Raw genomic sequence first — 25,554 nt, forward strand, 5'->3', positions numbered from 1 at the left:
AATTTTGAGTTCGATTATCAACGAAAATAAGTTCCTCAAAAAAGAAAATGTTCTGGCAACAAGACTTATTTGAGAATTTGTCAATTTCCTCGGTGTAGACAATGGTAATGAAACTCCATTGTGGATTCGTGATGTCCGGAGTATCCGATTATGAAAACTCCATATATCAATTTACATTTCATTCTCATTCGTTTTTCATAGCTCACACGTATCGCACGTTCCCATCGATAATGCATTCATATCGGCGGATTAGGCGTATTTTAATTGTGTTAATTTTAATCTACCACACGTCGCTCAGTAATTCATACAGACGTAAGTGATTAATTGAAAGTTCCTTGTTAAAGATTTCTCTGAAAATTGCCGGTCAATTTAAAGCAGCAATTTCCATCAATTTATCCATAATTAATATTTTTATCCAGTCCACAGGAATATGGAGGGCAAAGGTGGTTGTACCTTCGTCAAATGTAAGAAAAACGAAAGGTGTGTCAACAGAAAATTTTTATGCGAACGTTACCCATGCCCCAGTATGCTGTACTGTGCAAAAACTCGTACAGGTACGAATTACAAAATAAAAAGTACAGCATCATTATCACATCAGTGGAAATAAACCAGTCTATTTATGTAATTCTCCACGAGACACAGAATTACTCCGAGGACCCGCATCCTGCGACTCCGTGAGGTGCACCAAGGGACACATATGCGTTATCCGAGTGCGTCACTGCAATTGGAGCCAGTGTACGATGAATTAACTTTCTGCATTCAAACCGACGCATTAGCATTGTTTAAATTGCCAGCGGAGGTTATTATAACTTTTTTCATTAACGCACCAATTCGCTAGTTTCATTGAAAAATATCTTCTGTTATCATCAGCTTGTGGCGATAGAGTTGCACGATGTGTTACTGAACAAGAGTATTACGATGGTCCAGCTACGTGCGCTGGGTTCCGTTGTGCCTCAGGTCAACGGTGTATCCTCAGGGAGTCACTCTGCACTCGACCTCCTTGCAAATTATTCAAGAGTTGTGCTAATACCCAAGGTCATAGGAAGTTCACTTTACCATTCAAGTGGGATTATGCATGAATTTTTCTTTCACCAATGGAGATGAGAGTCACTCATATTTATTATCCAATATTCCAGGAGCGAAGTGGTAAAACGAGACAAGTGGACTGATCTTCGAGTAAAAGGGATGGGGAAATTTTACTACTGACATTTGTTGTAGCACTCGACTCGTTCCATAAAAAAGGTCATGATAGAAATTTCACTGTCTTCCCCAGACTTTGAGATATTCCGCAAATACTGGTCAATAGTCAAACGTAACTCATCTCGTTTTACTACTTTTTATTTGCTCAAACTAAACTAGTATCTTACAACCCTGTAAAAAACAATCAATTGTAGAGGAAAATTTCCAGAGGCTCAATTGAAAAATCAAGTGACTTTAAATAATTAGAGGTCCATGTGTGGATGGACAGATGCAAATCACTGGGCTGCGTGTCAGAGTACGAATGCTTTCTCCGTCGACCCCCGGAAAACTGTCAACCCCAGCTCTGTCAACACACACCCGATTGCATAGCGACGACTGAGAAGGAACTACTTGCAAGTGAAAAGTGTAACGGTTGGGTCTGCCCGACAGGTCAACAATGCGCTTATCAAGTTCAAAGCCCCTGCACAAACGAGAACTGCAGGGTTATTCGGTCGTGTCATGGTCGACTGAGTCCAGTGAATGGATCATCAGTACCAACTATCCATTATCGGCAAATGGAAAACGTTCGTCAATTATTTTGCTCAATTAATTGATTCTCAATACAGTACGTCAAATTGCTGAACGAATGACTTTTAAAATATTTAGATAGAGTTGTTTAAACCGGGGGGAGAACGTCCACCTTCGTCAGCTCCCTGGATGGATAATTTTCGGGCCCAGAGCAATGCACAGGCATTAAAATACCTCGTTAAAGAGACCGCCGACGAATTGCCATACGATCCGACGGTAATTTAGTTATTGCTAATGGTTGTTCAATTACATAATTTTGGAAACTCACCGGGAAAATGAGTTCCGGAGGATGAATGATTTATTTTCCATGTTTAGGAATTTCACCACTGGCTAAACTCCGTGAAGGACATTCTCGGCCAAAAGGCGTATAATCAATGGCTAGAAGAGATACGAACAATAACGGTTCACAACAAGCCTTTTCACCACTGGTTTCGAGTTCTAAATCCACGAAATAGTACTGCCAGTATTACACAACAGGAGAAACCGTTTTGGAATATTTTAAGAGGGAACGATGATCATCCGGAGAACAATGAGTTTGATCTGAGAGATGAGATTCGTTATAGAAATTTTTTCACTGCTGACAGAAGCCATGTGGAATTAAATCAATTGTTAAGTAAATTGAGAGAAGGACGACACATGTATTTAAATGTTATCAACAAGGTAGAAATCGCGGTTTTTGATAAAAAATTATTTTTTATCAGCTGCGATTTTCTAATGAAAATTCCTCGTATCCTTCGGCTTTGATTGCAGACAAGCGAATTAGTTTCGACGGTCGAACACCTCCTGCCATCGTTCCCCATTGATCACGTAGTAAAAGGCGTACAAGAACCTCCGGAGACTAGGAAATTCATGGAGGAATCCCCAGATACTATGAGGGCTGAGAAAAAACCAACCCCGAGCACGATTCCCAAAATTGAGGATTATCAAACGGGTGATTATTCCAGTGATAATGATACAGATTTTGTCCTCGTTGATTATGGCGAAGGAGGACAGATTGAATTCAACGACACTGTTCCCAGAGTCGTCATTAGGGTGGAGAACAACATGCATCAGCCAATAAGTGAGTTTATCAATTGCCATTAAATAAGACATTAATCTCAAAATATTAATTTTTATTTGAAAAAATATTGAGTAAGTAACCAATGACTATCGATTCCCTTCTAGAAATTAGCAATATTCATTTGAAATACGAAGACACTGATAGTACAGAAAACCAGAACCAGACACAATCAGTATACGATCAGCACACCTACGATGTTGATGATTTCTACTACCTCAGACCGTCGGCTCAAAATAAAACTACAAAAACCACCACAAATCCGTGAAATGCTCAATTATCTTCACCGCAAATTCACGACGAGGGTTAAAAATGCTTTTGTAAATTTCCGGAAAGTCGAAGAGAAGTGTAAAAAGTGGAGAGAGAAACGGCATTACAATGCATCCACTCTGACAATTTTTTTGAAACAAGTATTCGGGGCAATTAGAGCAGACTGTAGTATAATGTCTAACTGGGTTGAAATAATCACCGCTGGAATTTACCTGCAATAGGCACCTACAATTAATCTGCCCGTTTATTGGCAGCATTAATTACTTCAACCGGTATTGGAAAGGACAAGATTATTCATTATTATGGAATCAATATTTTTTTATATTTGTGAGATAATGGTGAAAAAATATCCAAATCTATTTTTTTTATTTACCTTTGCTACCATAATTCATTGTAAATCTTTTCTGGCTTATGAAAAGGTGCCTGTGAATGATTATCTGAATTCCAAATTAAATGTTCAGTGGTGAAACTGAAGCAGAACTGGATAATTCTCAATATTTTTCCTTAAATCCGCTTTTCAGGATAATTATACAATGAATAGAAATACTTCAGTGCATTGCGAAAAAAAATTCTAGTATCTGAAGTATATCTAGTTAACACAATTAAACTAAACTCTCTCTCTCTCTCTCTCTCTCTCTCTCTCTCTCTCTCTGGATACAGAAGAGTTCATATTTTAAAATTGAAAAAAATTATTAAAAAATGTCTTGACCTTTTTTATGTGTGATGATCACAGAGTATTTAGAAATCTGAAAATTCCATATTTTCTGCATTTCAAATAGAACATTCTATTAGGTTCTCCGGTCCATGTACACGTGTGAAATTTATGAAGTATGTATAATCACGAGAAAAGGTCAGACGTGCACGATATTCATCGAATGTCTTCAATCACCGCTTCCCCTCCACAAACACTGAAATATGAATAATTAAATCCTAACAAAAGCCAGAATTAATAAGAATGGCACGAAGAAGGAGCCGTGTATTTCTCGATTTCTCTAGTCATTCGGTTGTGATGACAGAGAAAAAGCTAGAGTGTCGAGCAGTGGCTGGTTCCTGGGCTGAGGAAGTGGAGGAGGAGATGGTGGAGCCCCTGTCGAATAATCCGCTGGCGAGCAAGGAGAATGTGCGCGCCAGGAGGATCTAGTTGGTTTCTGGCCGTGGGACCGCAAGAACCCCAACATCCACTCGTTTGCTCAGTGCATTGTTTTTGTTTGTTCATCGAGGGAGATTGTTTCGAGGTGAGCGGTGCATATCCTATCCCATCCCTTTATTAGTTCGCATTACTTTTACAACTCCTTCTCACGTAATTTTTAATTATAACCGTTTAACTAATTTTTCAATCAATTAAATTATTTCTATAATATTGGAACAAATTCTACAGTTAAGGCGTCTCTCATAAATTGTGCCAGTAGTACCGAAAAGGGGCGCAAACTGGTGGCCTGAAAAAAATTCAGTCCTGACACTGGGAATTTCTTTCATCAGAATTAGCACTGAAAACTAAGGGGAGATGAATGAATAGGGGGAAATGGTTCCTTATTTTACCTCCTGTCGTGTGAATCGTACTAGCCCGGAGAGATCCCATGACATTCCCCCTAGATCACTTCAAGGTTTTCAAGGTATCAAAAAGAATTCCACCGGAATTGTTGTATAATTGTTGTACAAGCAGCCTTTACCACTTCAACGCTGATAAAATATTAATACCCACTGACCTGTGTGATAATTGTCAGGGTGATCTCTCCGGTTATTCCCACTGCATGTCAGGTATATTTTTTTATCATTCTGTACAATCGTGCCGGTACCGGAGTGACATGAGGAGCGCATTGCTCCCGCACAACCAATTATGCAACTAGCACTTTAAAAAACTCCGTAAGCGCGAATAGAGTCCGAGTGTGAATAGTAATTCTCCATAATTCTCGACAATTCTTTATAAGAACTTCATAATTCAAAGGATATCACACATGAAACAGTGAGAGACACAAATGACGCAGGAAATAGGGGAAAAAAGGGAAATAAAAATGAGTCATTACATTCTGATGGGAGAATTTATGCAGAAATACATGTCAATTGAATCGTAATATGTAAATGGGCCAATTACCCGGGGAAAATTGAAATTTTCATTAATGAGTGGTATAAAAAATAGCAACTCATTACACTTCAAAGGTATTATGATGGTAAATTGTTTTTCTCTCACCGGAAGCATATGAATTTCACAATTCTAATCGAAATGTCGAAATTACGTACGTTAAATAAAGCTAAGTATGTTTATTTCAAATCACTGGTGATAGCCGTGGAGTACTCACAAGATCGTCACGGTTCTTGTTGAGACGGTGGCTAAAAAAATCAACCACTGACAGAGAAACCGAAGGGAGGTGAATGAATAGAAGGAGGATAAAATGCACGCGTTTCCTTTATTTAGCCGGCAAAATTCTTCCGGGTATTCACTCTTACGACACTGGTGTGGTAGCAGTGGCTGCACGTGTGGGGACTGAATCTCCTTACAATTCACCACAATTACCCTCGGGATAGTTTTTTCGCTTATTCGGCGAGTGCGCAATAATGTGTCGGCCCGCAAAGAAAAAACTTGGACCACCAGTAAAAAATCATTGGCAATTGTGATTGCATGTAATTATAATGAGTTTTTGGGGGGGACATGGGGGAATAGGAAGGTCAAGCTCGGTAAAATGCGCAACTATCGAGTGCACTCGATTTTGCAATTTTTCGAAAGACAATATATTTTTTTATGAGTCATGCACAGCGTATTGTCAGGACATGAACTTGATCAGCAATGGAAAGTCCTTGACCCGAGATATTACCCCAATCTCCAATGGAGATTCATTCCCGCGTGGATGATTAACGACGAGTCGTAATAGAAAAAAAATTGATGAACTCAGATTTAATGATCTACCATTCGAGATTATCATGATTCTTCGGGGCTCTACTGTCATCGGTCAGTGAACGTAACGGTGTTACCCAGCCCCATGTGAGTGAACACGCGGACCTGTCCAAATGGTCCCAATGTTCGCACCGGGAGGTCAGCCGATCCTCGATTTTCAGTCGGAAGTACTGGAAAACACGTAAATAAATGCTCAGCAAAAAAAAACATCGCGTCAGTCGCATAACATTTCTTTTTTCTCCCATTTTATGGACACTCATTAAACGACGAACATATGTACCTCGAAAAAAAATCACGTAACGAATATATATGTATATATAAAGTTGGAAATTTTATGCGGCTGAATTTTTGCGACGAGAGATGAAATTTCACAGATTTTTTTTTCTGTGTAATAATTCTTGTTTGAAAGTAAGTTGGAAAATAGTTTATTAGCCTTTAGATTTTTCGGTGAATATTTCTCACGCGTGCACACATCATCCAACATCACTTCATTATACAAGACCAATAGGTGTTATAAAAATGTTGCGTTTTATACCCTTCGCGCATTGTTAAACGTACCTCCGGAATAAAGAGGAAGAAGTCGAGGCAGTAAAGTAGAAAGCAATAGTGCAAACATAAACCATAGGAATGCGTCATTACAGGTTTATTAAGTGATGAAAAATACAATTAGGAAAAACTCATTATTCTCGGTCTTTGAATAAATCCATAGCAGATTGACGTGTACGATCCAAAAATTAAAACATTCTAGGCACAGATCCAGATTGAATGACAGCCTATAGAATCATCCTTGACGAATATCGGTTTTGGAAATAAAATTTTCAAATTTTAATGATTTTTTAATTTTACATTTTCAGAATGAGTTGTCAATGTCCACTGACAACAGCGCCGGGTCCTACTCTGGCATCGACATGCGGTGGGCCTTCCTTCATGCTGTTCATGGGCCTTCTGGAAGTTTTCCTGAGGAGCCAGTGCGACCTGGAAGACCCCTGCAATCGGCCGCAGCCGCCGCCCCGAGTCGACTCAAGGTATCACCAGGTTCCCTGTAAAAAAAATTAATTCACCAAATTTTCCGTCCGAAATTCCGGGAGAAAAAACGAAATTTTCATTGAACCCTTCTCTCCTGTAATTGCACAGCGTAAATTCATTTATGTGCCCCATAAATAATGTCTTATTGGCACACGTCAAACGGCATTTGCGACTATCAGAATCCTGGACACGATAATTTTCACCCAATCTCATTTCAACCGATGATAAGCGTGATTTCTCCCTCTTCAATCATGAATGCTAATTTTCCATTGCGCAAAAAAGCCCAATAGACTCTCCCCCGGGGGGCTATCGGTACAATATCCCCGATATGCCTGAGGCTTTGTAATGTCGTAATTACAATCAAGAAATCAAGATCGTGCACAGATGCGATTACAATTCTCAAACTTTCAGGGACTTTCACTTCGTGATGCGCAAATATTATTGGAAAAATAAATAATCTGGTTTCGTGGATCGCAACCCTTCCCCCCCCCCCCCCCCTCCTGCTGCATTCCACGGAGAGACATAAATTTGTATTCATATCCGAGCGTTCGGGAACGTGGAATAGATATCTAGGGTGAATTCTCGTATTCGAAACTTTGGTTAAGATTTTTCAACAATGAAGAATCGCTTCAAAGAGATGGATTTTCCCTCAACTCCGGAAATAATCACTGGCAAAGCGATAAATAGTAATAAAATTTTTAATGAGTCCAGAATTGAATTCCCTTCGATATTTCTCCTCAGATAAATCACTTTTCAGATGATTGAGTTCCTAATGAGATGGGAAAAATTGATGCATTACGTTCCATTGATTACATGAGATATTACTGAACTCCAATTATTCAATCCCATACTTATTTCTACAGTTATGATTTTGTTGTCATCGGAGGAGGAAGTGGAGGTGCCACTGTGGCAGCTAGACTCTCAGAGGAGCCGACCTTTTCGGTTCTCCTACTGGAGGCAGGCATGGATGAGCCCACAGGTACCCAGATTCCCTCTTTCTTCTTCAATTTCTTGGGAAGCGACATTGATTGGAACTACAATACAGAGCCTGAGGAGGAGGCCTGCCTTAATAAAGAGAGTAGGAGGTGTTACTGGCCGAGAGGAAAAGTAAACATCCCTTCCTTATTTATTTACCACTTATTTACATACTATATTTCATCTATATATCGGTATTATTGATCCAACTATCGATGGCTTAAACAGTAATTAGGACTGATGAGCCTGACGATCTCCGCTACCGATATATTTAATTTACTTCAAGGTTCTCGGTGGAACCAGTGTAATGAATGGAATGACGTACATGCGAGGATCTCGGAAAGATTACGACGATTGGGCGCGATTGGGCAATACCGGCTGGTCCTACCAGGATGTATTACCATACTTTTTACGTAGTGAAGACAATGCCCAGATCAATGACATGGATTACAGCTACCACTCAACCGGAGGCCCATTAACCGTGACGCATTTTCCCTACCATCCACCTCTCAGTCGGGCCCTTGTCGATGCCGGCCGAGAGCTGGGTAAGCAAATTGATTGGAACAGTTGATTACACAGTTATGAAATTCTCTTTCCCTTTCAAAGAAGAAAGCGTATTCTCAATTAGCCGGTTAATTTTTCAAATCTCTACGCTCTAACTATTGATTCATCATCTCTGGCAGGGTACAAAGCCGTGGATTTGAATGGTAGAAGCCACACCGGGTTCATGATAGCCCAGACAACATCGAGAAATGGGTCGAGACTGTCAACATCACGAGCATTCCTCCGACCAGCTCGTAATCGTCGAAATCTCCACGTTATGCTAAATTCAACAGCCACGAGGATCCTGTTTGACCAGAATAAACAGGCTGTTGCAGTTGAATTTGTCCACGACGATCAACTGCATCGTGTCAATGTCCGCAAGGAGGTCGTTATCAGCGGAGGTAATGAACGCACAGGAAAATTCATTAAAAAATTCCTCAGGATTAATTTTTTTCTGTTCTTGTTTCTGCAATTTAATAGACTATATATATGTGTGTGTTTTTTTTTTTTTTTTGAGGCGCCGTCAATTCTCCCCAAATTCTATTGAACAGCGGCATTGGCCCAAGAGACGAGCTGTCGTCGATCGGAGTCCCAACTGTTCAACATTTGCCCGGAGTCGGGAAAAATCTTCACAATCACGTTGCCTATGCCTTAGCCTTTACTATCAACGATACTGACACAACACCTCTCAATTGGGCAACCGCAATGGAGTATTTGTTGTTCAGAGATGGTCTCATGTCAGGAACTGGTGAGAAAAGAAAATTTAAATCAAGCGGAATTGGAGCTTAAAAATCGCTCGGATAAATTTCTTGGCCTCCGTTACCGAGCGCTAATTTCACTCATCCTCTTCAGCCGCTCAGATTTAATCTTCAACATTGATTTAATCACTCCTCCATCTTCACCGTAAATTCATAAAGCCAGCTATCACCATCCCAGTTCCGTCCTCACCCATCATCCTTCTCCATTATTCCCTTTTTCAGTATAGTGTGAGAATAACTCAGAGAAAGCGCATTGCACAATATCGTGGTTCGTGACTGATGTGACTTCGTGATGCAATTGGTGTTTTATTCCGATTTGAATTCAATGCATTTCTTTTGCAAGATATTCTTCACCACTTCCCGCAGAAATATATTTGAATCTTGCAAAGATTGAGATTTGAGAAAGAAAAATTCTCAATTTTCAGGCTCTTCAATACTTTTACTAAGAGTCCACCTACGTAAAAAGCAAAATGGCATTTCTATTTTCCAGGAATCTCGGAGGTGACAGCAATGATAAACACGAAATACGCCAATCCTCAAGACGATCACCCGGACATTCAATTGATCTTCGGTGGATATCTAGCAGATTGCGCTGAAACAGGAATGGTGGGTGAGAAAAAGGGTGGAAAGAGGAGTGTTTACATAATTCCAACACTCCTCCACCCCAAGAGTCGTGGGTACCTCAGATTGAAAAACAATAATCCGCTATCGAAGCCCCTGATCTTCCCGAAGTATCTGACTCATCCGGACGACGTGGGCGGTCTGATCGAGGGTATTAAATTCTCTATAAGACTCGCGCAAACCCGCACACTCTCACGATACGCCTTCGAGCTCGATAAAACCCCAGTCAAGGGCTGTGAGAACTTGAAGTTCGGTTGTGATGCATACTGGGAGTGTGCTATTAAGCACGACACCGCCCCGGAGAACCATCAGGCGGGTTCTTGCAAAATGGGCCCCGATAACGATCCACTGGCCGTCGTTGATAATCAACTGAGGGTGAGGGGGGTCCGGGGGGTGCGAGTCGCTGACACCAGTATTATGCCTAGGGTTACATCGGGGAATACCAATGCACCCGCTATTATGATCGGGGAACGGGCTGCTGATTTTATCAAGACAACGTGGATCGGTTCATGAGGAATGAGTGATTATTTTTCTCGCTGCACTGCTCTTCATTTTTTCTCCTCCAGGAACTCATACCAGCCCTCTTCGAAACTAGCAAATGTGAAAAACACTGCGGAAAAATATCAATCGAGACCTTGTGGGATTTTTTATACTCGTGGAGAGTCGGTCAGTGTTGTAGATCGCGAAATGATGGCCCGAAAGTGCCACCAGTGAAATTTCCATGGAAATTTCAGTAGCTTAGCAGAAAATAACTAGAGCCGATTTCGGTTCATTGAGTCTTTACTCGGAAAAGTTTCAAGAGCGAAATATTGTCCACCAAAAAAAAAAAAAAATACCGCCTAGAAATGCTGTGCTTGTCCTAAAAACGAGGACAATTTCGTCATGACAAGTAATTTCTCACCTTAAATAAAATTTAATTAATTTATTTAATATTTTTATACCTAATTTCTTGGCGTAATCTTTTTTTAGTCTGAACTATAGTGCGCTTGATCACTTTTAATCATGAATTACACGATAAGAGCGAAACTATTCTTCTGAAAGGCAATCTCTTCTGAATATAGATATAAGAATCAAACTGTTCCCTAATTTTTACTGAATAAGTTCCTCCGTGTGGGGTTACCACATAAGTTTAGAAGGAACAAAAAAATTAGATAAGAGAGATAAAATAAACAGTACATGATTTGTAAATATGTTTGTTGTTTATCATTGACTCGATTTAACGCAACATATCATGGGCATAATCGATCGGATAAGGCAATTTCTAGGAAGTTGCTGGAACTTTATCATCCGCCACGCGCAACGACTCTTAAAGTCCGTTTATCAGACACTTGACGGACAGCGCAGAGTCAGTCGTGCTTTAGCCATTCACGAGTAACGATCACAAGTATTAAAAAAAAAGTATAATTAATTTATTACCAATTATCGCTAGTTTAAACTCAATCTATTTAAAAATGGAAAAATTGATCGGACGAATTTTATTCTGTGGGGCAATTCTGAATCTCAGTTGGTCGAGTGTAAGTACCTCTTGAGTAATCAAGAAAATCGTACGGAGTGAGCTGATCTAGTACAGATAATCGATATCCGCTGATCAATAATGAGGAGAGAATTTCAGGCAATCAGAGAGGATATCGCGGTCGTTCGTATCTGCAATGCCAGCGACCCCATTGACGTCCACACATTCAATGACTACATGATGCATCACAAGTTTAATCACTTGGAAAATCAGGCTCAGCATCAACTCGCTGTAAGCATCATTGTGCAAGCAACACAATGAGAGATTAATCATTGAAAAGAACAGAGCAATAATAAAGAGATTTACATTGAAATTCGGTATGAAAGAATGTGAGCATTCGGCTGATTGTCAATTAATTTGTGATTGCAGTGCTTCTTATTATGCGTCTACAGTGAATATCACTGGGTAAGTAAATCTTGGAAAATTAGACAGTTGAAAAATACATAAAAAATTGACACTCAATCGACAAACTCAGGTATTAGTTGATCATTTGAATCAAATAAATTTCAGATGGATCGTCATGGCAGCTTCAAAGTTCACAACATAAAATCGTGGATGTTGAGTGCTGAGCTCCCTGAAGTCGACACTGAAATCATTTTGCAAATTTGCACGCAACCTGGTGAGATGAAAAGCGAATGGGATAGAATATACAGTCGCTGTTTTTTAAATATTACCCGTAATAACACCCGTAATTATGTACAACAATTAAATCTTATCATATCTTATTATTTAGAATTCTCAGATCCGTGCAATCGAGCCCGCCAGTTCACCGAGTGCTTCTGGTCTACTAATCAGGTAGGTTCCCAATCAATATGGGCTTTTCCCACAAGATTATTATCAATAAATCTCGTTCATCCAGAAACATTCACGATAAGACTAGTCTTTATTCACACAATGATACAACTTAGAAATATTTGGTATAAGAGATTGATTTTTCGCGCTACTCTTCCCTTTCGTCCCTCTCCTACTTGACATCCTCTAAAATATATTAAACGTCAATGTTTGTCATTATCAGGGAATTCCCAGAGCGAGCTACCATCACACGTTTCATTCGATGATTCGACAGGGAGATTTAGTATAGCCCTGGCTATTGGTGCAGTTCCCCAGCTGTTCCAATGCCCATAATTACTGATGTGCCAGTTAGTTTGAATAATTAATTGTTACTTCGTCGACGTTTGCTGCACCTGTACATCCTCCTTATCTTCTGGATGTCTCGTCTACTGAACCCCTCGCGTTGCCCCAACATGATATTCGTTCTCCCCTGGAATACTTCGCCAATGAGATCCAAGAGGCCGTTTCCTTCCTGGGAGGATCGTACAATCAAGTTGTAATATGTTGGATTATGAATCAGATTACACACACAATTGTATTCAATAATAAACCTAAAGAGATTAGAGAGGTACGATCTTTACCACAATAAAAATATTCATTTGATAAAGAAATCAAATCAATGTGAACATTCTGGCGCTGGTTTATCTGCATTGCCTGTTTACTTTCAGTGGAATGTAAGAGGTTCTCATGCAGACGTGGGGGGTCTTGATGCAACAGATTGGAGATAAAATCGGTGTCAATAAAAATTGTCTAGAATTATTGCTAAACGTTTGACTTTTCTGGGACCTCGACTCCACTCTTAATTGAAATATTTTGCGCGAACAAAAATAAATATATCCAACCTTGGGAACAATCGTTGGTCGTCCATTAACTGAAAATGCATTTCCGGAATAATGCATAACACTCCCATAGTCGTATCCCACCCCGAAGCCATCAGTTGTGCCCTTTGACGCTTTGTCGAAGTTCCCGGCGCGACCTAGATAATTAAAATAATGATTAAAATAAACTTTGAAAATCAAATGAAAGGTCTTTCGAGGGGTAGAAAAAAAATTACCCGGCATGATATTTTGCCAGTTGATGGACACAAATTGGTCTCGCTCAAAGCGACTCTGTTCGTGGAGGAAGCCCACTGCGTGCATCAACTCGTGAATAACAGTGCCCTTCTTCGTGACACACCCTGGTACCTGAAGATTAACATCCTGTGCACCACCTATCCTTCCAACGCTACTCCAGCAGCCGGTATTTCCAGCAGTTATGCGAATATAATCACTCTGGACACCGGCGTAGGGGATGAATCGAATGCAGGTATTTTCATGGTAATCGTTCATTGCATCCATGATGAGGGCTTTCTGATTGGCATCTGAATCGATTTTTTTTTCACATAAAATTATTAAAAAATATAGATCCTTTAGGATTACACCCGAAAATTCTATTTCTCCCACCGGTCTTCCAAATATTTTACAAAGTATATTGAAACTCACTGAAGTACGGGCTGATCATGTACGGAATGACTCCCTCAGGCCACCGCGAGGACTGCGCAAGGAGTCCATTCCTCGAGAGCCCCACAGGGAAAAGTATATCACCCTCTGCATATTCTCCCATCTCCTCCGGATTAATTCCCAAATCCTCGCTCCACCCAGCGACCTTTGCACCTGTCTCATTGCTCGGTACACCAAACATTGTCTCCTCCAAGTGCCCCAGGTGAGTCAGCAATTCATTAGACCCCTCCAAATCGTTATTGCCCACATCTCTCCGCCAGACAAATGGCCAAGAGATCACCGAATTGATAAAACAAATCAACAAGACGGAAAATATTGGGGACGTCATCTCGACAGGGTATGTCCACCGGGTTTCCAGATCACTGACGTACAAGCTTCACAGCCTAGTGTTTTTATACTCTCCTGTCTGGTTAATCCCCCTGATTAATACCAAGAGTGTCGCGGAAGCGTCGGGGATACGACTGATAGTGTCTTGTCCACCGGAAACGCGCAATTTATCATAAAAAAAAAAAAATGTGTGAAATGAAATTTGTGTGGGGGCCGGCCTTTCGTCTCAAGGTGTATCTGATATTTGACATTGCTGAAACACTCCACCAAACTAAACACAATCAATTATTTGCACAGTCGGCAATCTTAACAATGTCATTGACTCTAGTTTTTATTCACATGGTAATGTACCCTGGCTAATAATGACGGGCGACCTTGTGTGATCCACCCACTCGGAAGTGTCCTTTCGTGATCCTTGCGTTGGCCAAATTGTATATTGAAAAGCATTTCAAGATGGAATGGGCGATGAAGGCCAGGGAACTGATATTTCCGGGGTGATTGTTACACCTGGCCAGCCAAATTTTAATGCGAAGTCTTGGTAATTTATCGCGAAGACGTCGAAATAGTGGAATAAATGATTATAAATACTGGAATAGGCGAAGAAGGAACCGGTTGGCGATAGCACTTTGCGGTAATAGTTTAGAATTTGGGAATAAATTAGCGTATCTATTTGTCGTTTTCCTGTACGGAGCGAATTGTTCTCAAAACTCTACATTATTTAAAATTCTTTGGTTTTTCTGGGTCTTTGGATTTATTTCAATAAAATTTTCCGTACTAGCACCTGAATTTTTCTTAGGGACTTCCTTCCGTGTATTGAAGAAATATTTGCATCCGTCGCAATAAAGAACACCCTCACAATCTCTCCCCGACTCCCAATAAAAAAAAACCATCAGGAAGTCCTTTGAAATCTCCTACAGAGGTTTTTCAATTCATCCTTGATCTTACCCGCTCCCTCCCTATTATCAAAAATCTGGGTCGAGCCGTGAAACAAGAAACAATTCTCGAAATATCCCGGGTTACATGTAACATGTACTCCATCAAGTGTAGGAAACAGATATGTTATAAATGCATGACCTCGTTCCCCTGTTTTTTGCTTCCTTGCACTCACCGCCATCGATTTTCTTTTATACGCTCAGGGTCCATTGAGAGCATTCAGCCTCCGCAAACTTACCCATCCGTTCTGAAAAAACAAACTGACGCACCATACGCTATTTTAATCACTCTCCCGCTTTTTATAACGAGTGCCATTAAAAAGATAATGCCTGTTCATTTGCCATCAAGTGTCGGTGGTGGTGGTGGTGGCGAGGACAATGGGGTAGGTAAAACACCCGGTGTAATTGAAATTTGCCGCCTCGGGCAAATTTCTATAGCGGCGACACATCTCGGTGGCTCTAGGTACCAACTCGACGTTTGAAAATAACGTCAGTTGGCCAACGGCAGCCGAGGGTTCTCTCAGGAGAGAAATCGGAGTGGTTGTGACTTGTGACTTATTAACCGGCCCTCGCCGGCGGCTATCAATCGAATTTATCATTTTCCAAGGGCGATTTATCGTTTTCAATCACTTCCAGACAATTCATGATATCGGGAATCAACGGAGACTCTATGGAGCCCACCATGGACTCGGCTATCATGAATTTGGAGCAGAGTGTACGTAACTATTTCACATTTAACCTAGTCTATCTGACATTTGTGGATGAACCGTGAATTAATTGACAACAATAAAATTGTTCAGGTTCACAGGGCTAATGGGAAATTAGCGTCGATCACATGGAAAATTGAGACATTTGAAAAGGAATTTCCCGATCCGGAAAATGAGGTGATTATGGACAATAATTAACGCCCCCAGATGAGCTCTGGACAGACTCCAAATCCATTTATTTGCAAAATGTTTTTAATGCCCAAAATTTCATAAAAATAAGTGCCAGGAAACAATTGAATGTTTCAGCTGTCAGTGCTCACACTAATTCGTTCAGTAGCACAAGTAAAAGACGAGTATCAGAGTCTCCGTCAGGAAATCCTAGAGGTCCAGCAGCTCCAGAAGCAACTGACCGACTCTCTAAAAGCCCAGGTATCCCAGGTACAGGGACACTTCAATATCCTTCGAGACAGAATTGTGGGTGATAAGAAAATACGCCAATTAAAATGAACAGTCTTAGAGAGTAACCTTTGAGACTTGACCCCCCCCCCCTGTATTAATTTCCCCCTTTCACTCCATAAATATTAATATTTTTTAGATCCACTTTTGGTTAATCATTGTGACGATTACCATTAAGTCTTTTTTTTAGAATTACAATGTGTTCATATAAAGTGCATGCTCGAATTCTAAATGCATGATCGAATCTATAACGACATTAGACATTGTCAAAAGCTACCCAATAATTCATTATAAATCAATTGAAGGTGATACAAATGAGCCGACGATATAGAAACTACGATAATCAAATACTTCAACAACTTCCTAATAGAATCAAAATTAATGTAACAATCCTAGACTTAAGAGAGAGTGTTAACGCCAGAGGCCGTAGGAAAGAGGGTAAAGTAGCGAGTACTTGATTTATCTTTTAAAAAACGAAAGTCCCTGGACTAATTGGAGAGTGCGACCGGGTCAGGTAAATTGGAACAGAGGAAACTGATAATTGCCTTAAGAATCAGTACGAGATTTTAATCTCCAATTGTGTCAAGGGAACTGGGATATATTCTTCCGAGCACATATGCACATTAACAAACGAAATCTTCCTCTGATGTACTGATACGACTAGTGATAAGAGACTAATGACCAAATATACGTGATCCAAATACTATCTATTCATCAAAGATTTGTGCACAATTGGCATTTGTCTGCTGGACTCTATACTACAATGAGAGAAGATGAACATGAGCTTGAGAGGAAAAAATTCTAAAATAATAAATGAGCAGTAACAAAAGACATCTTGCTTAGGGAGCATGTTTTATTCTCTCTCAGTGTGATCTATCACTCTAAATTAGCATTTAATCGTCAAGGAAATGAGAAGAATGGTCTGAAACGCATTCTCATCGCTCTGAATTTATTAATTGCCTCCAATTGCCATTTTTATTAATTCGCCAACGTCTGTGATTTAATTACTGATTAGCAATGTTGATCAGAATTTTTTTTTAACCTTATATTTTATTCACCCCTTTATGCAAAAATTATAAAATTTTTGTTTGAAAAGATTACGCTGCCTTGCCTGTTTTTCAATTAGACAGTAAGATTTTTTATTTATCTTGGTGCAGTTATTTGTCATTAACAAAGACATAGGAAGAAGTGACGACTTTCTATTGATTTATTATTCCGACAAACACGCTTGTACACTCAACATATACACGTACACAATTGCTCAATTTTCCATTACACATTGAACTCGTTTTTACCTCTAAAAACTAATCTACAGAATCTGTATCTTTTTCGATATTTACTGTGTTGTAGAATAAACTGTTACCAGCAGAACAATTAATGTCTGAATAATTACTTGATGAAAAAAATCTCAAGGAAACCTTCTGCTGATACGCTTATGCCATTTCCAGGAGAAAAATAACGCATTCATGTACCTAGTTGTTTTTACCGTTACATGTGGTTACTGACGACCCTAGGAATATGATTCACTGTTTCCCACGATATCGGGAATGAAACAATACCTTCCGTTCCATCCTAATGAATCGTCGCGTTGCAAATCGCTCCACGATGATGTTATTCACAGGGGTTAATGAAGATTTCTCACTTTTACGGTTGATTTGAGGGGAAAACGTGCGGAACGAAGGCTGACGTTGCGTTCAAGTGCTTTGGAAAATAGATTTAAAGGCCTTTGGGCGTTAGGTGAAAGTAGGCAAGAGACAATTATTAATGGAGAGGAAGGAATATAGAGGTGTAGAATTTATATACAATAAATTATATAGCTAGAATAATTATTCATAATTTGCCAAATCTCGTCCAAAACAATTTTCATACAAGCTAGCAATGGATAAAAGGACGTGACTCATTTCCGGTGTCTGGCCTTCTCTTAATCATCCAGAATCTACAGTTCATATTTTTTCCTAACGATAACAAGATGATAAGCCGCAAAATTTTCCGAATAATCCAGGAAGTTTCGACTCTCACTGCCCATCGCGCCCACGTATCGCCGGAAAGTCTATACCAAGTCAAGATCGATAGATACTGAAAGCAAGCGGAGGCTCATATGCTACGATAATACCGGTTATGCTCTTTGAAGGTTTCACAGAGGGGGATTATAAAGGCGCGTCAAGGTCTCACATCAGCAGCACCAACGGTATCAAAATCCCAGGTACGTGAAGCCGAACGAGGTTGTGGACCCCTGTTTACAATGTCACAAATATTGCTAGACCTATTTGAGTCCTTTTTTTTCTCTAAAATTCCCTGAACGAGTGACAGACAGATAAATTAAGGGAAAACAGAAATATATTCTCAAATATTTAATTAAAAAGATATTTCTTCTGCGCTGAGCTATTTCCTCGTTTCACTGATCTTCTTGCTAGGTCATACGACACGGTCATTTGTAAGGCTCATGAATAAATTAAAGGGTTTTCGTCACTTCCTCCCCGAGAAGCCACTCACATCATATAATTTATTTACATTTTGTTTACTCGGGTTCATGAGAAGCACGGGGGGTCCCCAATATTCGACTCGGCGAAAGGTACCGTTGGGTCAACTGCATCGATCCGCAAACTTTTTTTTATGAATATTAACTAAAGAAATAAATTGGCCGCAACGGGGATAACTCTCTCCCTGAAACTGTTAAATATATAAAAGTTTTCGGTCAATCCTGGAGCTAGTAGTTAATAGAATTTAAAGCCCGAGTTTATCGGTTCCTCTTCCTGTATGGCCAATTGAACGGGGAATCCAGTCGAATGGAAATTTGCGGCCTGCGGCTTCCACGAAAGCGAATCCCGTGGACGTCTATCACTGCCCGGAGTGCCTAGAAAACGGTGAAATTTCATTCTGTCAACCAATGTTTATTGTTTTATCTTTTTCTGTCACTCTCTTCCCGTATGGACTATTACAGGTTCGTCGAGTGGAATAGTGAAGACCAGTGAGGAAACATCGTGTGAAAGTGCAGCAAACAATTTACGAATGGTCTCAAGGTGAGTTGCAGAGGGACGAGACTGAAATTTAAAATAAAGACGTGGGTAATTGGCCTCGTAAAAACAGGCCAGGCCCTTTCCCAATTTCCCTTCCTCATGCATTGATTAATAGCTTTAGATGCTGCACAATTTTTAAATAAGGGAAATAAATCGTAGTGCAATGGAAAATTGGAGAAATCCGAAAATTAATTTGTAATTTCAAAATTTTAAATATTCACACACTTCTACTAATGAGAAAGAATCTTCATTTTTTCCGGTAGGAAATTTCATTGTCGCTAACTGAAATGCGGGCACACTCAACGCTCCGATGACCTACTCCTACACGAAAACGAGCACGCCATTTGTCGCTCCTTTCCCAAATGAAAAGAACTGGAGAGAACAACTATTGGAGTTGTCTGGAGTTCAGTCGACGTCGACCGGTCACCCCGGCCGAGTCTCGCAAGCCTAGCTGTCCATATTGTTTCGAAAAGGTGTTTGCAAGAATCAGTAAATCGATAGATCGATTATTTCCTCCAATCGGTAAGTCGTTCTGTAATGTCGTCGGGTGATTCTATTGTGAAGTGATGAAAGGATTTAATTCCTGGAGTATCGTATGAGGGGAGACAGTGGAGCGCCCCTTTTGTATATGAGTCTGACCATGAAGGGCTGAATCTCCTGATGTGTGGCTTTAAGTGAAGGACAGGTGCTGTGAGATTTAATTTTTTACCATAGGCAAGACAATTTTATTGGTTTCATACGTCATAGAGTATCGGATATTGTTGAATATTTATGAATATCTTTTTTTTCCACATTGTGACGTATTTATTTGAGTGATTCAGGGCCGATCCTAGGGTGGTCTTTTTGGGCATCGCATTTATATAATTTCTCTGTAATTACCATTGTCATTGGACGATGAGTTCGTGCACTTCATTGTCAGTAGCTAGCCAATTGTTCTCATATTGCCGCCTATTGTCTCCCTGAATATCTCTCCATGACTAGACTGCATTAACTATTTTCATGGCTAATGAAAATTGAACGTTGTAATTTACACATTGAATTTACTCCCACTACGGAGTACCATCTTGCTTCAAGTTTTTCACAGTTTAAAAATATATTTTTTTAATTTTATTTCTTCATATTAAGTTAAACATTCAGTTTTCAATTTCCGCCTCAATTTTTATTAAATTCTCCGACAATTAAAATTTTGCCGGAGCATTTAAAAACTTTCTACTTGAGACTCTCAGAAGTCCCAATGTCAGACATTCGAAAATGTCAATCCAAAACTTTCACAAGCTCTAATTTTCCACCATGAATAAAAATATGGCTGTTTTTTTTTGTGCTCTTCTCCGTCGATAGAACTGCAAAGGGTTAGTTATGAAGGGCTTATTTAGTCTCTGGCTACTGAGCTGTTTAGCGGTCACTCAGGTTTCTTCCCATGGACGGCTCATCGAACCACCCTCGCGTGCCTCCATGTGGCGGTACGGCTTCGATACTCCACACGATTACAATGACCATGAGGCCTACTGTGGGGGATTTACTCGGCAGTGGCAAAGGAACAAGGGAAAGTGTGGAATTTGCGGAGATGCTTGGGATTCGGCGAAGGTGCATTACATTCTTTACTTCAATTCCAAAATAGAAATAGATAAAATACAATTATGATTGCATGGTCGTGACTAAATTTTTTTTTTGGAATTCATTGCAGCCAAGAGCCCACGAAATAGGAGGAATATACGGTAAAAATGTGATATCAAGAAAATACAAGACTGGTGATGTGATTCCAGTGCATATAGAATTGACTGCCAATCATCACGGTTATTTTGAATTTAGAATTTGCCAATTAACAGTTAGAAATGAAGACGCGACTCAAGAGTGTCTCGACAAAAATTTACTCAAACAGGAAAACGGAACCGTTCGATATTATCCAGGACCTGGTAACAGAGTTTTCGAGAGCTACTATAAATTACCCAAGCATGTAACATGCGCCCAGTGTGTATTTCAGTGGAGGTACATCGCTGGGAATAATTGGGGTGACTGTGGAAATGGAACAGGTGATATAATCAATACACTGATAATTAATATGCTACCATTAATGAGTATAAATATTCCTGTGACGATGACGTCATGGGTTTGACTCATTCGCGATCAGTTTCCTTGATATTTAACCGGGAAAATAGCGATTTTAATTTGATTTTGCAATTGTCGATTGCAGAAGTAATTATAAAAGAGCTATCGTGCATGACAATCGATAATTCATGGATGTTATCAGTTAGAAAGTTGCATTGAAGCCCTCCCTCATCATTTACGCATTGTGACAGCTAGAGATTGTGAAAGACATCAGGAATTTTATTATTACGATACTGAATAACACGTGATATTCCTCAATTTCATAATTTCATCGATACGTCTAATTAGTTTGACATAAATAAGGCTATGACCTAGACGGAATGGAATTTTAAAAGATTTTTTTTATAACCACATTAAAGACACAGTGAAATATAAAGGAAAATTACAGGCGCAGTTGGCTGTGGCCCCCAGGAGGAATTTCGTGGTTGTGCAGACATAACAATCGGCGATAATATTGCCCCCCTTCCAACCCGTGCCCCGAGTCCCACAAGACAACCAACAACAGCAAGACCAACAGACGTTTCATTCTCAGACTATACCCCAGAGGAAACAAACTATTGGTTTCTCGGCTTTGTCATTTCTGGAACATGTCTTCTGGTCGTTCTGGCGATATTTTCTTTACTTTATGCCTACTACTATCATGCTGGAAGGGCCAAGCAGTGGCTGATGGCACGAAAACACGCTTTGAACAGCGGAAATTCCACTCCAGTGACTCAACCACCGGTGGCACCGCCCAGACACAAGAGACAGTCCTCGATGAATAATCTGCATCTCCAGTTATGAGAAATAATATTTCGTAGATTCATTTTTTCTGTACATAAATCTCTCTTCTATTTATTATTATTCCTATGGTAATTGTACTTCTTTTACTCTTGCAAACCTAACTTTAAGTCGCAACACGAAGTATAAATTGACATTTTTCATAGATCATTTTCACGTTCATCACATCTCGATTTTTATGACGTTATATTGTAAGGATAATAAATAGCATTGTATTACGATTTTTTATTCAAAAGCATGTTTCGAAAATCTTGATTATTCAGTGGTTTAGTATTGGTTTTCCCTGCAGTAATACCATTCGCTGCGGGCTTGACATTTCGTGGAATCATCGATAGGAGAGTCTTAGGTACCCCAAAGTGGGTTCTACTGGTTGTAGTACCACCCAGGGACTTGATCAGAGGCTCTTCTGGGTTCTTCTTCCGTTCAGGAGGTTTACTAATTGCTACACTTATTACCTTATCATCGATAGTTAATCCATCGGTTGCTAGTACTGCTTTACTCGCTGAAGTTTCATCCTCGAATTCCACATAAGCGAGACCTTTCGAGTGGCCATTCCGATATGTAACTATTCGGACGTCCTTCAGGGATCCATAAGCCTTGAATATCATCTCTAGGTCTTCTTTTGTAGTTTTCACCGGAAGTCCTGAGGCAGAGAAAAAATTCCGAATTCACAAACAGTTAAATGAAAATATTCTAAATATATCAAAAAATTAATACCATTCATTAACTACTATTCGATTAAATGAATACCTTTAACGAAAAGCTTATTCGCCTCCAAAGTCGATGCATATTTAAAAGCGTTTGCCCGAGTTGTTTTATTCGGGTCACAGCGAGAGATAAACATGGGCCGCCCATTGATTGGTGTTCTATCCAATTTTAAAGCATCCTCGACAGCATTCTGAAAGCACAAACCCATTGATACTGACCTCGTACCTTAATTTCTCAACTCCAGCCTGAGCATTCCTCCTAAATATACTCACAGAACTACTCAAAGTAACATAACAAAAACCCTTGCTCCTCCCCTTATAGTCAGTAATAAGTTTGACGAAACTTATTGGTCCAACAGGTTTCAGAGCCGTCCTAATTTCCTCCTCAGTGGTTGCATAATCCAAGTTACTAACGAAGACGGATATTTTGTCGTCAACGTCATGACTGATATCCATTGACTCCTCCTCTGAAGGTGGTTTAAACCCTGGAGGAGGCGTTACTTTCCTCTCATTCTTTTCCTCAACAATTCCTTTGTTCTTCTCAAGCCGAGGTTGGGCTTTAGCTGGAGCCCGCTCTAATTTATTCTGTTTCCTTGCAGGAACTCCGAGATTCTCCCACTTTCCACCAACTTCCTCATGCCTCCTCTTTCCTGTTTTAATCATCTCCTAACAAACCGAAAAAAAATTAATGACCGAATAAAGGAAAAGAAGAAAAATCACATAATTATGGGGAACAGATCGAATAGACTGAGTTCTGATAGAATTATGTAAACATAAAGATACCAATAAATTTTTACCTTCTTCCCAATCTCCAACTTTCCTTCCCCCTTGTCTTGAGCTCTTCCCCTCTCCTCAGCAATTTTCTCCAATTTCTCCCTGCTTTTAATTTCACAATTCTCCACCTGCTCCAGGGTCCCCTCATCCCTCTCAAAATCGATCCAAGAGTTGGCTATACTCTCCGGCCAGTCTTTGACGGCAGCCAGAGCCTTCTGATACAGTTTGCGGAGGTGTTTGGTGTCCCCATAACATTTCTCCAGAGTTATGTATTCCAGCCAACTAGCAGCCCTCTCTGAATGCCCCTGAGATAATATATCCGACCACAAGCTCCTGCATTTCTCCATGTTGCCAGCATGAATGGCTTCAGTCCTTGCCCAATACTGTAGCACAACGCACTGGGGATCTCCATCGAGGCCAAAAGACTTTGCTAAGTGCTCACAGGCTTTGTTGAACCCTTTGTCAAGCACGTCGAGTTGCTTCTCCTTCTCAGGAGAGTCTGGGTCCACCCTTCGACGCAAATACTCCAGATACGTCATCCACACGTTCCTGTACTCTTCAGCACTGGAGAATCCAGCGACCAGTGCTAGCTCCAGAATCCTCTGGACCTCTAACAGCGGTTTCTCCCATTTTTCAAGAGATCTCATCCATTTAATCCAGATTTTCGACACCCAGGGGACATTCCTTGTGGCTCGTTCATAGATCGGTGACAGAACTGCCTCCATTTTGATCTTGGAATCGACGTACTCAAGGTAGTCCAGCCACAGCTGCCACTCAAGGCTCAGGTCGGTTACTGCTCTTTCGTACAGGACTATGACCCGGCCTGGATCCCCGTGCTGTTTCTCGTAAAGGAGGTATGCTTTGTAGAAGTCGAGGAGTTCACTCTCATTCTGGGATGATAATAGTTTCTCCTCGAATGGTAGGCGAGAGTTTAACGTATCTAAGGCACGTTTGTAGACTACAGTGATGGTATTGTCGTCCATTGTTGCTTCTTTTCCTTCCTCAGAGCGCCAGGTTTTGAATTCGTCTGAAGTTTTCTCCATATCGAGGAGTGGACAGCCCAACTGACGACGAAAGAGAGTACCAACTCGATTTAATTGCTCCTTTTTCTCAGTGTCGTTTGATGCCAATGAGACCAGTACCATCTCAAACTCGCGAAAAGCTTCCCAAATAATAGCACCTTTGGTTACATGCAGACCAGCTGCTGTTAGTGCTCTCTCAAATAATTGTCTTACTTTGTCTGTTGTAGCTTTGTCACTCCCCATTGATCCAATGCTGAATTGGAGATACTCCAGCCATATCTCAATAGACAAATAGTCCTTAACAGCTCGTTCGCAGAGTTCCTCCACAGCCCTCCTCTCTTCCTCACTCACAGCGAGTTTCATCTCATCCCTGATCCACGAAAGCCACAACTCCGGACTCAAAGGATACCTGTCAGTCATTCTCTCTCTGGCAATCCTGAGTCTCTCCAAATCCCCAATCTTCTGGAGCTTGGAGATAACCGCCACATGGCTGGCGTAATCGTAAGGATTCTCCGCAAGAACTTCCTCTAACTGCCTCACCTCAGCCTCATCCGCGTCATCATTGTCATCCTCATCATCATCCTCATCTCCCAGATCGCATTCTTCACCCTCTGGAGCCTCCAGACTACCCTCCTCCTCCTCCGCCCCATGGATCTCATCATTAATTTCACTGTTCTCAGCACTCAATTCCATCCCTTCATCCTCCATTGTCCTGAGATATTCTTTTCAACCGTTTTATTCAAACACTCGATCGAGAATAACAATCAACGGCGATTCTTGCGCAATTGTAAGGTTATGTTTTGGTTTGAAAGACTCGCGGGACACCGCGATCGGGACGACATGAAGCCGACAATTGATTCCAATGAAACAAACTTGGAAAGGACGTCGATCAGTTAAAACGAGATCTAGTCATTTTTACCAACGGCTGGTGTATACAGATGATTTGACTAGACTTGTTTTTCTGCAAAGTAAATAG

General features: G+C 40.4%; 7 protein-coding genes across 10 annotated transcripts; 5 read left to right on the plus strand and 2 right to left on the minus strand.

Annotated features, from left to right (window-relative positions):
* Positions 1 to 207: 207 nt before the first annotated feature.
* On the plus strand, positions 208 to 3,544 carry LOC135163297 (uncharacterized). The gene is made up of 9 exons (XM_064122608.1): positions 208 to 312; positions 420 to 554; positions 643 to 735; positions 871 to 1,035; positions 1,447 to 1,763; positions 1,846 to 1,983; positions 2,083 to 2,427; positions 2,518 to 2,827; positions 2,932 to 3,544. The coding sequence occupies exons 1-9, from the start codon at positions 231 to 233 to the stop codon at positions 3,090 to 3,092; spliced, it is 1,746 nt and encodes a 581-aa protein (XP_063978678.1). The 5' UTR covers positions 208 to 230; the 3' UTR covers positions 3,093 to 3,544.
* Positions 3,545 to 4,165: 621 nt separating this feature from the next.
* Positions 4,166 to 11,124, plus strand: LOC135164092 (glucose dehydrogenase [FAD, quinone]). The gene is made up of 7 exons (XM_064124136.1): positions 4,166 to 4,329; positions 6,839 to 7,009; positions 7,874 to 8,117; positions 8,272 to 8,530; positions 8,669 to 8,929; positions 9,046 to 9,276; positions 9,777 to 11,124. Exons 2-7 carry the CDS (start codon positions 6,840 to 6,842, stop codon positions 10,418 to 10,420), a joined length of 1,809 nt encoding a protein of 602 aa, XP_063980206.1. The 5' UTR covers positions 4,166 to 4,329; position 6,839; the 3' UTR covers positions 10,421 to 11,124.
* A 114-nt stretch (positions 11,125 to 11,238) lies between these two features.
* Positions 11,239 to 12,867, plus strand: LOC135164096 (uncharacterized). Its single transcript, XM_064124146.1, has 6 exons — positions 11,239 to 11,421; positions 11,520 to 11,651; positions 11,790 to 11,825; positions 11,931 to 12,039; positions 12,154 to 12,215; positions 12,436 to 12,867. The coding sequence occupies exons 1-6, from the start codon at positions 11,359 to 11,361 to the stop codon at positions 12,499 to 12,501; spliced, it is 468 nt and encodes a 155-aa protein (XP_063980216.1). The 5' UTR covers positions 11,239 to 11,358; the 3' UTR covers positions 12,502 to 12,867.
* On the minus strand, positions 12,531 to 14,431 carry LOC135164094 (zinc metalloproteinase nas-13-like). Its single transcript, XM_064124141.1, has 4 exons — positions 13,733 to 14,431; positions 13,306 to 13,611; positions 13,094 to 13,227; positions 12,531 to 12,723 (listed from the first exon to the last, which is right to left on the minus strand). Exons 1-4 carry the CDS (start codon positions 14,076 to 14,078, stop codon positions 12,574 to 12,576), a joined length of 936 nt encoding a protein of 311 aa, XP_063980211.1. The 5' UTR covers positions 14,079 to 14,431; the 3' UTR covers positions 12,531 to 12,573.
* A 1,044-nt stretch (positions 14,432 to 15,475) lies between these two features.
* LOC135164097 (uncharacterized) lies at positions 15,476 to 17,270 on the plus strand. Its single transcript, XM_064124147.1, has 3 exons — positions 15,476 to 15,724; positions 15,810 to 15,893; positions 16,023 to 17,270. The coding sequence occupies exons 1-3, from the start codon at positions 15,653 to 15,655 to the stop codon at positions 16,221 to 16,223; spliced, it is 357 nt and encodes a 118-aa protein (XP_063980217.1). The 5' UTR covers positions 15,476 to 15,652; the 3' UTR covers positions 16,224 to 17,270.
* Positions 17,271 to 17,683: 413 nt separating this feature from the next.
* On the plus strand, positions 17,684 to 22,313 carry LOC135164093 (uncharacterized). 4 transcript variants are annotated; one of them, XM_064124138.1, is made up of 5 exons: positions 17,684 to 19,192; positions 19,453 to 19,711; positions 20,528 to 20,773; positions 20,874 to 21,219; positions 21,684 to 22,313. In XM_064124138.1, exons 3-5 carry the CDS (start codon positions 20,546 to 20,548, stop codon positions 22,076 to 22,078), a joined length of 969 nt encoding a protein of 322 aa, XP_063980208.1. In that variant the 5' UTR covers positions 17,684 to 19,192; positions 19,453 to 19,711; positions 20,528 to 20,545; the 3' UTR covers positions 22,079 to 22,313. The 4 variants fall into 4 exon arrangements, with proteins under 4 accessions (XP_063980208.1, XP_063980207.1, XP_063980210.1 ...); XM_064124137.1 differs by having other exon boundaries at positions 17,684 to 19,711; XM_064124140.1 differs by lacking the exons at positions 17,684 to 19,192; positions 19,453 to 19,711 and adding an exon at positions 19,719 to 19,874.
* On the minus strand, positions 22,101 to 25,442 carry LOC135164091 (squamous cell carcinoma antigen recognized by T-cells 3-like). The gene is made up of 4 exons (XM_064124135.1): positions 23,580 to 25,442; positions 23,056 to 23,448; positions 22,826 to 22,973; positions 22,101 to 22,718 (listed from the first exon to the last, which is right to left on the minus strand). Exons 1-4 carry the CDS (start codon positions 25,284 to 25,286, stop codon positions 22,291 to 22,293), a joined length of 2,676 nt encoding a protein of 891 aa, XP_063980205.1. The 5' UTR covers positions 25,287 to 25,442; the 3' UTR covers positions 22,101 to 22,290.
* Between the last annotated feature and the right edge of the window lie 112 nt (positions 25,443 to 25,554).

The sequence above is a fragment of the Diachasmimorpha longicaudata genome, chromosome 6 (genome assembly GCF_034640455.1).
Source record: "Diachasmimorpha longicaudata isolate KC_UGA_2023 chromosome 6, iyDiaLong2, whole genome shotgun sequence".
NCBI lineage: Eukaryota > Metazoa > Arthropoda > Insecta > Hymenoptera > Braconidae > Diachasmimorpha > Diachasmimorpha longicaudata.

Bases quoted from the DNA above. Each gene is read 5' to 3' on its own strand.
- LOC135164097 (XM_064124147.1), top strand. From the start codon at position 15,653: ATGATATCGGGAATCAACGGAGACTCTATGGAGCCCACCATGGACTCG. The intron at 15,725-15,809 runs GTACGTAACTAT...AAAATTGTTCAG, and splicing joins TCATGAATTTGGAGCAGAGT to GTTCACAGGGCTAATGGGAA. The intron at 15,894-16,022 runs GTGATTATGGAC...TGAATGTTTCAG, and splicing joins TTCCCGATCCGGAAAATGAG to CTGTCAGTGCTCACACTAAT.
- LOC135164091 (XM_064124135.1), bottom strand. From the start codon at position 25,286: ATGGAGGATGAAGGGATGGAATTGAGTGCTGAGAACAGTGAAATTAAT. The intron at 23,449-23,579 runs GTAAAAATTTAT...TCGGTTTGTTAG, and splicing joins AGTTGGAGATTGGGAAGAAG to GAGATGATTAAAACAGGAAA. The intron at 22,719-22,825 runs GTATTCATTTAA...TCTCTGCCTCAG, and splicing joins GAATAAGCTTTTCGTTAAAG to GACTTCCGGTGAAAACTACA.
- LOC135163297 (XM_064122608.1), top strand. From the start codon at position 231: ATGCATTCATATCGGCGGATTAGGCGTATTTTAATTGTGTTAATTTTA. The intron at 1,984-2,082 runs GTAATTTAGTTA...TTCCATGTTTAG, and splicing joins AATTGCCATACGATCCGACG to GAATTTCACCACTGGCTAAA. The intron at 2,428-2,517 runs GTAGAAATCGCG...CTTTGATTGCAG, and splicing joins ATTTAAATGTTATCAACAAG to ACAAGCGAATTAGTTTCGAC.
- LOC135164092 (XM_064124136.1), top strand. From the start codon at position 6,840: ATGAGTTGTCAATGTCCACTGACAACAGCGCCGGGTCCTACTCTGGCA. The intron at 8,118-8,271 runs GTAAACATCCCT...ATTTACTTCAAG, and splicing joins GTTACTGGCCGAGAGGAAAA to GTTCTCGGTGGAACCAGTGT. The intron at 9,277-9,776 runs GTGAGAAAAGAA...TCTATTTTCCAG, and splicing joins TGGTCTCATGTCAGGAACTG to GAATCTCGGAGGTGACAGCA.
- LOC135164093 (XM_064124137.1), top strand. From the start codon at position 20,546: ATGAAGGGCTTATTTAGTCTCTGGCTACTGAGCTGTTTAGCGGTCACT. The intron at 20,774-20,873 runs GTGCATTACATT...AATTCATTGCAG, and splicing joins ATGCTTGGGATTCGGCGAAG to CCAAGAGCCCACGAAATAGG. The intron at 21,220-21,683 runs GTGATATAATCA...GGAAAATTACAG, and splicing joins TGACTGTGGAAATGGAACAG to GCGCAGTTGGCTGTGGCCCC.
- LOC135164094 (XM_064124141.1), bottom strand. From the start codon at position 14,078: ATGACGTCCCCAATATTTTCCGTCTTGTTGATTTGTTTTATCAATTCG. The intron at 13,228-13,305 runs GTAATTTTTTTT...TTAATTATCTAG, and splicing joins CTGGCAAAATATCATGCCGG to GTCGCGCCGGGAACTTCGAC. The intron at 12,724-13,093 runs GTTGGATATATT...CGATCCTCCCAG, and splicing joins GACCAACGATTGTTCCCAAG to GAAGGAAACGGCCTCTTGGA.
- LOC135164096 (XM_064124146.1), top strand. From the start codon at position 11,359: ATGGAAAAATTGATCGGACGAATTTTATTCTGTGGGGCAATTCTGAAT. The intron at 11,826-11,930 runs GTAAGTAAATCT...AATAAATTTCAG, and splicing joins TCTACAGTGAATATCACTGG to ATGGATCGTCATGGCAGCTT. The intron at 12,216-12,435 runs GTAGGTTCCCAA...TGTCATTATCAG, and splicing joins GCTTCTGGTCTACTAATCAG to GGAATTCCCAGAGCGAGCTA.